General features: G+C 29.5%; 1 protein-coding gene across 5 annotated transcripts in view; it reads right to left on the reverse strand.

Annotated features, from left to right (window-relative positions):
- The window catches only part of slc12a7b (solute carrier family 12 member 7b), a 70,228-nt gene that overhangs the window by 41,943 nt on the left and 15,089 nt on the right, over positions 1 to 13,196 (reverse strand). For all 5 annotated transcript variants that reach the window (XM_073831035.1, XM_073831032.1, XM_073831034.1 and 2 more), the window contains exons 2-3: positions 2,901 to 2,995; positions 1,201 to 1,332 (exon numbers count right to left, since the gene is read on the reverse strand). In XM_073831035.1, coding sequence (XP_073687136.1) covers positions 1,201 to 1,332; positions 2,901 to 2,995 — 227 coding nt within the window. The remainder of the gene's footprint in view (positions 1 to 1,200; positions 1,333 to 2,900; positions 2,996 to 13,196) is intronic.

Consider the following 13,196-nt stretch of genomic DNA (forward strand, 5'->3'; position numbering starts at 1 on the left):
GAGAGAGAGAGAGAGAGAGAGAGAGAGAGAGAGAGAGAGAGAGAGTAAAAATGTTATTTAGGTATCATTTAAATTAATTAAATTAAATTAAAACAAAACAAGGCACAATATAAAACTAAATATGCAAACACAACAAATGTGTTGCAACACATTTTTGATATAAAGTAAAAATAACAAAAAATAATACAAAACATGTTTTTTGACAATTTAAAAATGTAAAGTTATTTGTTTTTGCACATTAACTGTGTATGTATGTATGTGTGTGTGTGTGTGTGTGTGTGTGTGTGTGTGTGTATATATATATATATATATATATATAAATAAATAATTGTATTATTTTATTTCAGTTTTAGTTATTTTGCTATATTAAAACTAAATTGATTTTTATATGTACTAAATATATTTTAGAATTATTTCATTTTAAGTTTTTTATTTCAAATAAAAACACTGAACAATGAAATATCAAAAACAATATTTTTAATCTCCAATGAACCACATAAGAACCACATAAATGTTTGTTAGTTCTGTTTTTGTTTAAAAAAAATGTGTATATAGTTAATTAATTTTTATTTCAGTTTTAGTTTGTTATTTAGTACTAAAATAAAATAAAACTAAATGAAAATTAGAAATGTTGCCTTGTTAACTAGCTGAAATAAAACAATTTGAAGTCTTTTAAAAATATTTTATTTCAGTTTTTAGTGCTAGTTAAACATTAATCGAAATACTGAACCAAAGAACCGGTTATGAAACATCAAAAACTATCATTTTAATCTCCAAAGAACCAAACATTACCAAAAAAGGAACCCTAAACATCAAAAAAAAAAAAAAAAAAAAATCAGTTTTACTTAACATATAATAACCCTGGTTCAGACTAAAGGTTTATTGCATTTCCTGAATGGTGAAGTTCAGGTCATTTCCAACATCTTTCCGTAGTCACGATCTGACCTGTCTTAATTTCCTGTCCTATTTTCAACAAAGGCTGAAAGAATGTAGAGAATGTGTGTCCGATTTGTTTTGCAACTGAAAGTCATGCTACTGAAAGCTCGGCTTCACATGTGTCTCTCATTCAGGTAACTTCATGTCTACAGAAAAAAATGTTCTTAGTCAGTTCTCCACTGCCAAATTTAAAGGAAACGGTCCGAAAGCTTGGACTTGAGTCATGCAAATGTTTATGATGAGTAATGGCTCTCAGTACGCTACCTTGACTGTTTGCTTCTTGGCACCTTCATCCTCGTCGGCCTCCTCGTGTTCTCTGACTCCCTGTGTGAGGTTTGTGTAGTTGGCCAGTTTGCTGAGCAGCGAAGACACCATGGGATTGCTGTCCATCTCCTCCTGAAAGGGTAAAGGTCATGGATTTGATGAAAAACTGCAAACCAATAAACACAAAAGACTCATTTCTAACCTCTACAATGTCTCCAAGAGTAAACATAAACGCAGGCACTAAAATCAAAGGACATAATAACAGCTCTGTCTGTCCGAAATCATAAAATGGTACAAAAATAAACCTTATGACCCATGAACTACTTTATTTAGGGTCATAAACATCAAACGAGAATGTGGAAAACAGAGTAGGGAAAAGCCATGACGGCTTGAAAATAAGCACAAAGTTTGTACAGATTTCACTCTAAAATCAAAATAATTAAAAAAGATATTATACTTTGCATATATATATATATATTTAATGCTTAATAATAATTATGACATTATTTTAGGTTTAAAAAAAGCTAAAAAAAAAAATTATTATTGTATTACCTAAATTTTAAAGTATATACCATAGTGGCATTTAGTGTAGTTTAATTTTGTAGTTAATTATGTATTTTACAACTTGAACCAGTAAAATTTTTAATCATTTTTAGCATTTTCATTAGTATTAAAAATTAGAGAATCTAACGAAAACTACATGGTCACGGCCTGAAATTAAAATTTGAGAATAAATAATGTAAAATTGTCCCGAAAAAAAAAAGCCAAATGTTTGTTCAGACTTGAATGCAATAATATAAAAATCACAAAATTTGTTATTCAGGTCATATTTTACCCTAAAATCAAAAGAATGAAATAATAATAATAATAATAATAATTTGCCTTAAGAAAAAGTATGTTTGTTTTTTCTTCTTTGTTTGTTTATCTATTTATTTATTGCATGTTTTTGTGAAATATAATATTTATGCATTCTTTTTATTTATTATATTTATATGTAATATATTTAATGCATATGTTTTGCTTAATACAAAAATATGATTTTTTTGTTATTAATATTTTTCCATTATGACTTTATTTTAGGTTTAAAAAATTGCTTTTTATTATTATTATTATTATTATCATCATATTACTTAAATTGTAAAGTATACATCAAAGTGGTTTTGATTGTAGTTTAATTTTAATTCATATTTTACCCTAAAATCTAAAGAATGAAAAAAAAACAAAAAAAAATTGCATAAAGAAAAAAGTATGCCTCATTTATATTGTATGTTTTTCTTAATAAAAATGACTTTACTGTAAACAATAAATATATTGTAGATATACTATTATTATATTACTTAAATTTTAAAGTATACTTTAAAGTGATATTTACTGTACTATTAAAAATAATTATTGAATCAGTAATTAGTATTTGAGTTGAGCAAACAATAATTTATTTTTTAGCATTTTAATTTGGATTAAAACTGAAAATTGCACACTACATTACTGAAATTAAAACTTATTTTTGATTGTCATAAAAAATGCCAAATGCCAAATCATCAGCAAAAATTCCTAAAACAAACTTAAGCAAATACAATTTTAGATTTTACATTTTTCAAATTTAGATTTTAAAATAAGAATAAAATAACTTTTATTCTTAAAAAACATGCAAAAGAAATGTTACTATTCAATGATATTGAAATAAAGTTTAAAGACATTACCTCAAAAAGTGCCATGTTTTTCCCATCATACAGATTTCCCTTATCATCATCTGTGTTATTGATGAACGGACTGCTTTCCCTTGGGTTTCCATCACCTGCATCAGACAGACAGACAGATGGAGAGAGAAAAGATATGAATACAGCTGATTGCATGGGATTTGCCACTAAAATGCTGTTTGTTTGCTTGTGAGAGGCGTTTATGGTCTGTTATGTGTGCACTATTGGGTAAATTAGGAAAAAGCAGACTTCCTATCCATTGCCGCCGGTCAGACGTAACGATTTTCCTATAATTAGAGCATGATGGTGATCAATGTCCTCCGGTTCACTGGTCAAGCTCAGACGTTCAGAGAATCTGATGGCATATGGTGTCCTGTCACTAAAGCACTTATAAAACCTCAAACGTATAGCTAAAAACATGCAATTACTTCATCCACTGATCCGCCTGAGTGCGTGCTTATATATAGATGTTAAATTGCAGTGATTTAAATAAACATCTGGACTGGGCTGCGTCACTATAGGATTTATTTTCAGATTGCATCGCTTTATTCATATCCTCAGACCTATAATTTCAAAGCAGCATATAATTCCGATTTAGAAAGGCACGTTGTTTCACTTTTGTTATGCCACAGCTGTTTGAACAGTTTCACTTTGTAAACAGTAAAGTCCAAGAGTATGTTTAACAGTAAACCTAAAAGAAAAAGCCTTTGGAAATGACAAACGTGACTGTTTTCCAGCTAAAAAATCCATTGAAATCTGTGGATGCAGTCTAATAAATCTGGCATTGTATGATTATTGTTGGCTTGTTTCTCTGCTCTTTTTGAATAAAAGCATTTGCAAAATGCATTAATGTAACTGTATGATCATGCAATAAAACCACAAGATGCTTTAATGTGCATACGAGTCATTTTTCATACAGATTGAAATTAAAATTTGAGAATAAAATTGTCCTAAAAAAAGCCAAATGTATGTTCAGACTTAAATGCAATAAGATAAACAAAACAAAACTTGTTAAGAAAATATTCAGGTCATTTTATAAATATAAATATTATAAAGATTTTGCATAAAGAAAAAGTAAGCCTTATTTATTTATTGCATATGTTTTTCTTAAAAATCTGGCATTGTGTGATTATTGTTGGCTTGTTTCTCTGCTCTTTTTGGATAAAAGCATCTGCAAAATGCATTAATGTAAATGTATGATTATGCAATAAAACCACAAGATGCTCTAATGTGCATATGAGTCATTTTTCATACAGACTGAAACAATAGTGCATTTGCAAACTTGTTTGAAACTAGTTCAAACTGGTTGGTGCACAAATGTAGACAATTTCTAGGAGAAAAAGAACTCAAAGTACATGAATACATGACATTTACATTGATGCATTTGACAGAGACGTTTGTTTGTATTCAAAATAAACATTTAATCAGCAAGTGTGTTTAACTAGAACTGAAACCCTGGTGATTTTAGCATCATGTTACTACCGGTTAAGCCACAACCTCCAGTTCTACAACTTTACCAGGACAAAACACGCTGGCTAAGATGTTAAAAACCTGGTTGAAGCAACTACAAACAATATAAAAAGCCCTAAGACAATAGATGAACCCTAGCTAACAGTTCTAACGTTGTAGAAAAGTTCTCTCAAAGTTACAGTATAAACAAACATTCTTCCAGTATTATGACATTATTTTTGCTCATTTTCCAACAAAATTCACATTAATGTAATGCAAAAATATATTTTAGTTATATTATTTTTATATTATTACTTAAATGATAAAGTAGACATTAAAGTGGTATATTGTACTATTAAAATATATTATTGAATCAGTAATTAGTATTTTTAAGCATTTTAATTAATATTAAAAATCAGATAATAAAATTGAACACACACACAAAACTAAACCATCAAGATGGATTATGAAAATTAAATTGAGGATAAATGTGCCAAAAAAGCCAAATGCAAAAGAAAATTATCAGCAAAAATGCCTGAAACAAACTTAAGCAAAATACTATTTCTTATCATTAAAAAAAGTTTTAATCTTATTTTTTTGCATTATTTCAGTTCTACAACTTCACCAGAACAAAATATGTTGGCTAAGATGTTAAAAACCTGGCTGAGGTGTTTACAATTTCAACTATGTAGAATCAAAGCAACTATAAATGCAACAAAGCCCTAAGACAATAGATGAACCCCAGCTAATAGGAAACTTTCTGGAAAGATTCTCTCAAAGTTATGAACAAACATTCTTTCAGTAACACAAATAGATTTTTTTTTCAAAAGTTAGCATAGAAATGTTATTTATTGTTAAAGTAACGTTCTTCTGAAACATTTAAAAACATTAGATGAGCATCCAACCAAACTGTTACTTGGTTTAGAAAACATTTGAAAGTAACTTTCCCACAACATTTGCAGAATTCTAAAATGCTCCCTTACTGTTGTTTTTCTTCTTTTTTAACATTAAAAAAATGATATTTTGAACATTCATAGAACATTCAACATAGAAACACAGAACATTTCATAACTTGATGGGAACATTATCAAATGTTCTTGGAACATATTTTTGTCAGCTGGGACAGCACCAAATACTCAAGATATCTAAAATCTCAAATACCACATCATTTATCATATAACTTAGTGTTTCAGACTATATTTAATGTCCGTCACAGTTGTTTTAAACCTTTATGAGATGAGGAAAATTAAAAAGAGCTGAAAATGTACTAACCCTCAGGCCATCCAAGATGTAGACGAGTTTGTTTCTACAGAACAAATCATTCATTAAGATGTTTTTAACTTTAAATTGCTAATTCCAGCTAAAATATGAGGTCATTAAAAAAAATTAAATAAAAGTCTCCTGTTGTCTCTCTCATCAAAAAAAAAAAATCAACCCACATATTTGTTTAGAGCCATTTTGGACTGTTTTGGCTTGTAAATGATGCTTGATCTGTGCATATTTCTCTCTTCATTCAGTCAAGATGACTTTTTTTACTTAAAGCCAAGGACTTTTATCTAGAAGCAATGTCTTGATGGATTTGTTTCTTAAAAAACACACAGCTTTTGGCTTCTCAAGATGTTAACTGATGGACTGGAGTGGTTTGTATTACTTGTGTATTATGATGTTTTTATCAGCTGTTTGGACTCTGCACCCATTCACTGCAGAGGATCCATTGGTGAGCAAGTGATGCAATGCTACATTTCTTCAAATCTGATGAAGAAACAAACTCATCTACATCTTGGATGGCCTGAGGGTGAAGACATTTTCATCACATTTAAATTTTTGAGTGAACTATTCCTTTAAGAAAATACATTTATGCATTTGGTGGACGCTTTTATCCAAAGCGATTTACATGGCATTCAAGATTTACAATTGTTCAGTTCATGCATTTCCAGGGAAAGTAAAATGTAAACAGTAAACTCAGATTTCATGTTGACTATAAAAAGCATCAACTGATTTTGAGCATTTGGCACTTTATGGACAGATTTATGAAAAGATTCTGAACTTTTGATTTGTAAATTGTGAAGTGTTTATCCATTTACACTTTGAATATTTTAGCTTTGGACTATCATTATATTCTACAATATTTTTCACATTCCCATGTGCATCTATGACTACAGACAATTGATACAGTAACGCCTAATCTCACGAGACGTGATCCACTTTCATCAAAATGACCTAGATTACAGATATGCTTATAACACTGCAGACGTCACAGCCCTTCATTCAGCTGTTCAAAAGCTACACAATGATCTCCGTTCATCCAGAAAAACACACACCGAAAATAAATGAGTGAGCAAAACAGAAACCATGAATAAAAAGATGGACATTTGGCTCATGGTACACAAAAACAGCATACATTTTCTGCTTTTGATGAGAGATTTATCAAGTTCTGATTAAGTATTCTAAATAAATAAATAACAAAAAAGTTATGTCTCTAAAGCAAGACAAAGTTACAAAATAATTTTTTATACAATATTGTAACTTCATCTTTAAAGCTGTAAATTTTCCTGCATTTCTAAAAGATGTCTAGATTTCTAGACAGCAAAACAAAAATCTGAAATATATATATATATATATATATTTTTTTTTTTTTTCCGTATCTGCTGATGGAGCCATCTAAGATAAAACAAAATAAATAAAATAAAATGAAACAATAAAATAAAAAACAAAATAAATACAAATAAATAATAAATTAAATAATAACAAAATAAAATAACAATACTAAATAAAATACAAAAAATCAAATGGAATAAAATTTAAAAAGTAAAGTATAATAAATATGCAATAAAAAAACAGAATCAAATAATAAAAAAATAAATAAAAAAGAACAAAACAAATAAAAAATACAAAACAAAATAAAACAGAATAAATAAATTAAACAAATAAAATTAAAAACTGAATAAAATGAAATAAAATAAGAAATAAAACAGAATAAAATAAAAAAGTAAAATGGGGGGGGGGGGATACGACAGCATCCAAAATATTTTATTTTTATTAATAATAAAATAAAATAAAATAAAATAAAATAAAATATCACCTTGTACCAACAGCTCATAATAACGCACCAATACAAATATATACAGCAGAGTCTCATGTCCTCTTAGGGCAGTGCTGAAGTGGATCTGAGCTGACTATTAAACTCTTGAGCTTGATAATTTGCACAATCAGAGAAGGAAAGAAAAAAAAAAGTGCAATTTTAAGTAACACTCCATGAGCTGGCAAACACACCATGCCAAGCTGCCAGAAACTCTACAGCAACTGGAAACTCAGGAAAGTTTTATAGTTCCATTACAATCAGCCAGTGGTCAAACTTGGGCAGAATCAGACGGGTCTGACGGTACCAGCCAAAATTACCTTCCTGTACAAGATCACTGAGTTCATCCGATCAACAGCGCCGCACTGTATGTTCTAGCCTTAAGACGATTCCTTTTCCAGGCATGACAGAGGCAGCGCTTCGGCTTCTGTGTTTACAAACACTCTAATTGTAGACATCATGGAAGTCAAAGATCATATATAGCAATAATCTCACAGACAGTTCAGGCTCCTTTACCAATGAGACTAAACCGGATGCTGGTGATCACAACAACGACAACCAATTGATCCTAATAAAAGTGACCTTTCACTTTTAAGTGTCATAGACGGCCAAAATCATGCCTTTAGTCCCACACAAACTTTTATTTAGCAGTGTATGTGAGCTACAAAGTTGTTCTGCAGCAATTGACGCATGATTTAAGGAAATGATCAATCGCTATTGTTAATTTAACACATGAACAAATGCACCATTCTCACCTGCTGGATGATAAAACAGATAAAAAAATCCTAAGGGGTCAAGTAAAATTTTTTACAGAAAATATAATAAATATGCAATTAAAATAAATGTATAAAATTAAAAACAGTATAAACATCGAAATAAGAAATCAAACTATAAGATAAAATAAAATAAAATAAAATAAAACAAAATAAAAAATACAAATAAACAGAATCAGTTAAATAATAAAAAAAATGCAAGAACAATAATAAATAAAATACAAAAAAAAATAAAATGGAATTCAATTTTAAAAAGTAAAATATAATAAATATGCAGTTAGCATAAAAAATAAAATAAATTAATAAAACAAACAACTGTATAAAACATCAAAGAAATCAAACTATAAGCCAAAACAAAAAAATAAAATAAAAAATAAATACAAATAAACAATCAATTAAATAATAAAAAATAACAATAATAAATAAAATACAAAGCAAAATCAAATGGAATAAAATTAAAAAAGTAAAATATAATAACTATGCATGCAGTTAGAATAACTTGAATAAAATATTAAAATAAATTAATGAATTAAAAACAGTATAAAACACCAAAAAGAAATCAAACTGTAAAGATAAAACAAAATAAATTAAATTAAATTAAATTAAAAACAAAATACATACAAATAAACAACAAATTAAATAATACAAAATTAAAGAACAATAATAAATAAAATACAAAACAAAATCAAATGGAACAAAATGAAAAAGTAAAATATAATAAATATGCAATTAAAATAAAATAAATAAATTAATAAAAAGCGTTTATAAAACATCAAAACCGTATAAAACATCAAAATAAGAACTCAAAACAAAATAAATAAAATAAAATGAAATAATAAAATAAAATAAATAAACAGAATCAATTAAATAATAATAAAATAAAAGAACAAAAAAAATGAAATAAAATACAAAACAAAACTGAATAAAATAAAAATTAAATAAATAAATTAAATTAAAAACAAGTAAATAATAGCAAATAAGAAATAAAACAGAATAAAAATAAAAATAAATAAATTAAAATAGAAAAAAAAAATGAATTAATTTATAATAAAATAAAATACCACCTTGCACCAACAGCTCATAATAACACACCAATGCAAATCTATACAGCAGAGTCTTGCCGTCCTTTTAGAGCAGCGCTGAAGTGGATCTGAGCTGACTGTCAAACTCTTGAATTCACCAAACCCTCGATTCTGACTCAATGAGATGACACAGCTGTGGATTTTTCTGTATTTAACAACAGAACAGAGAACAGCTTCACCTAATCTTTATGGACCACTGGACCTGACATCCAGCACAGGAAGGCCATGCAAAAGAGATACACTAATACACAGGTGCTCAGTATGCAAACACACCTTTGATTTACTCTTCATGCATTAAAGAATTCATGCCAATTGTTCCTTTTCAGGCACATAACCATTCGAGTAGTGTTGGGCGATATACTCAATTTTCATTTCGTCCTATCGTCAGCCTGTGAGATCACCGATACACGATACTATCGTGCTAATTTATTTAATAATCTCTATGTACTAAATTCCTTATTCCTTTTGTAAGGGTAGTCTTGTTATTGGGCATGTGACTAAGTTGTGCGTGTACAAAGCACTGACTGTAGTTTTGCCGGAGAAGTTCAAGTTTACTTTCGGTTTCATTCTCTGCTATCTTCAGTGAGTGGTAAATGTGTGTGCTTGAATGTAAATGAATGTATCTTTCTTTACCCGTCATATTGCAATAATGTTACCGCTGTATGTCTGATTGCTGTCATCAGTTCATGTTGTAGTTCAGTTCATATAAAATGAGGAGAAACGGTGCGCGTGTAATTCACGTGCATATGTTTAGTGCCATTTTATCGCACAGTAATTCTAATGACCGCAGATGTTACTGAGGTGAATGTTTACATTTCCTATATACCGACGGATTCTGATATATCGTATTTAATTCAGCCTAAACCACATTTTACTACAAATAACAAGCAAAGAACATTTACATTATCAAAGAACTTCATCACTAACTAGTGTAGCTTAGTCTAGTGTGAGGTGCACTTTAAAAAACACTCCCATTATAATCAGTTTATCTACACTGTATGACGAATAAATCTCTTCCCCATGCGGCGCGTTAAGGCGACGTGGCCACTCTATGCGTGTGTTTATACCACAGCAAGTTTCTGAAGCCTCCTAGAACTGACTCTCTGCACTGCATCGCTAAAGTTAGGCGCCTTTTTGACGGATCATAATAATAATCATCTGGCTATCGTCAAAGGCATCAGCAACTGGCGATATCTAACTATCGTCGATACACGATACTATCGTCTATCGGCACAACCCTACATTCGAGTTCACAACAATAAAACTAAGAACCTTCTTTATGACTCTCTTTTACAATAGACGCACAAAGCAATTGAAATTGAAAAGAAAGGTTGAAATTAACCTGTCAGGTAGAGTAGGGCATTAACAGGAACAGTGAATCACAGTCTCTATGGTAATAAATGGCCACATACTCTATTTATATCGGATAAGCGCTCTCTCGTTCTGATCTTTAAGCGGCCTATGGAGCTTGTTTTACACCGGCTGACTGTGCAAGAGACGCTGGCAAAAAGAGTCACTCCAATCCCGTTATCCAACAAGGATGCCAAACAATTAGAAGGCCCAAAGTCTGACAAAGTAAATAAGCCCAAGTATAAACGCCTACAACAGATGATAGTAATGCTGACGCTCTCTGGCCACAGCCTTTGAAATGACACTCAAACTCAGTTTACAAGAGTCTGATTGAGAAAATATTGTGTTTGAGTTGCTTGAGAAGATCTAGAAAGGTAGTTTAAGAATATTTAAGAATGAATAAATGAATGAGCAAAACAGAAAGTAGTAAAAAAAAAAAGGATTGCTATTTGGCTCCAGGTTGATGAAAAATGGTAAATGTTTTCATTGCTGGGAGATTCATAATCAGTATTTTGTATGGGTTTATAAAATAAAATAAAATTAAATAAAATACAAAATGTTTTTTTTTTGTATGTGCTTGCAACTTGGTCTTGAAACATAAGTCACTTAAAGTCAGCTAAAGTCACCTTTGAAAAGATGTTTTGACTGAAAGCATTAAAACACCAAACTGTCTTCTATTTGAGAATTTCCAGAAAGCTTATTTATTTATAATCACGTTCATAATATTTATACCCAAATTATATTATTCCAGTTGCCTCAATATACCCAGAAAGCAACTTTAACATCTATTGGAATAAGAACTAAAACTTAAACTGGCTTAATGCAACTTGTCACTACTTCAAATCAAATTCAAGTCACTTAAAGTAAGTTTAGAGGAGAAGTTATTGTAGTATTCTGATTGTCAACATTAAAATATCGCATTCTAGCTGATTATAAAGTTTAAGAACAGCTATTTCAAGACTAGCTCAATGCAACTAATCTCTTACATGTGATTTAGAAAGGTTATATTGTGTTTAAAAACATTAAAATGGGTAAAATATCTCAGTTAAGATAATTATAAAAGTCCTGAACAGAATTTTCAAATTTAATAAAGTATGAACTATGACTAGTTCAATGCTACTACTCATATCTTTCAAAATATCACCTAAAATCAGTTTACAATATTCTGATCATCAACATTTAAATGGCAAAATATCTTCTAGAAAGGTCAAACAAGTTATAAAAAGGTACTTTTATGTATTGAACTAAGAGTAGCTCAACACTACTCAATCAGTTTAAACAACCTTATACTCTGGTTGAAGACATTAAAATTGAAAAAAAAAAAAAAAAACGATCTAGCTCAACACCTTCAAAAATATCATGTAAAACCCATTCAGGATTGGTTGCTTTAGAGGTGTTTTTCAGGTTATATTCTTGATTGATTATATCAAAATTATTAAAAGTATGAACTATGACTAGTTCAATACAACAACTCATATCTAGAAAGGTCAAACAAGTTCTAGAAAGGTAATTTTATGTATTATACTAAGAACTAAGAGTAGTTCAACACTACTGGACTACTAAAGACACTTAACTCACCAAAATCTCATTCCAGAGTTGAGTCAACTCAAAATAATTTGTTACCCTGCTGCCTTAAAATGTTAAGTTCAGTCAACTCAAATAAGTTTATTCAACTTGAAATGTTAAGTTGTACTAAGTGACAACTTAGATATTTAGGTTGACTAAACAAAAAATAGATTTGTTCAATTTAACAGCTGTGTTTGTTACCCTGGCAGCCTTAAAATTGTAAGTTGAATCAACTCAAATATCTAAGTTGCCATTTAGTAAAACTTAACATTTCAAGTTGACTTAACTTTTGAGTTGACTGAATTAAAAAGTTCAAGGCAGCCACACTGTAAAAAGATTTCACTAGTTTCAACTTAAAAACTTAAGTTCAGCAGCTGTCTTAAAATGTTAAGTTAAATCAACTTAAAACTTTAAGTTGATCTAACTTATGAATTGAAATGTGAAATTAGTTGATTTAACTTAAAATGTTAAGGCAGCTGCTGAACTTATGTTTTTAAGTTGAAACTGGTGAAAACTTTTTACAGTGCAGATAACAAATTAATTTAAGTTGACTCAACAAATAGTTTTACAGTGTAGTGTTTTACAGTGTTTTTACAGTGTAGTCACAACCTTCAAAAATGCCACTTAAAGATATACATATGGAAAAATATCTCATTGTAGATGATTGTGAAGTCTAAGAACAGCAATTTCACATCTACTAAAATATGAACTTTGACTAGTTCAATGCAACTGACCACATTCTTCAAAACACCTCTAACAAACTGTTTAGAAAAGGATATATTCTGGTTGACATTAAAATGCCAAAATATTTCATTCTAGCTGTAATTATGATGTTACAGAACAGACACATCCTTCAAAAAACACACACACACACACACACACACACACACACACACACACACACACACACACACACACACACACACACACACACACACACAAAAAAAAAAAACGATCACTTAAAGTCAATTTAGACAAGCTTATATTCTGGTTAACAACA

Source organism: Garra rufa, chromosome 24 (genome assembly GCF_049309525.1).
Source record: "Garra rufa chromosome 24, GarRuf1.0, whole genome shotgun sequence".
NCBI lineage: Eukaryota > Metazoa > Chordata > Actinopteri > Cypriniformes > Cyprinidae > Garra > Garra rufa.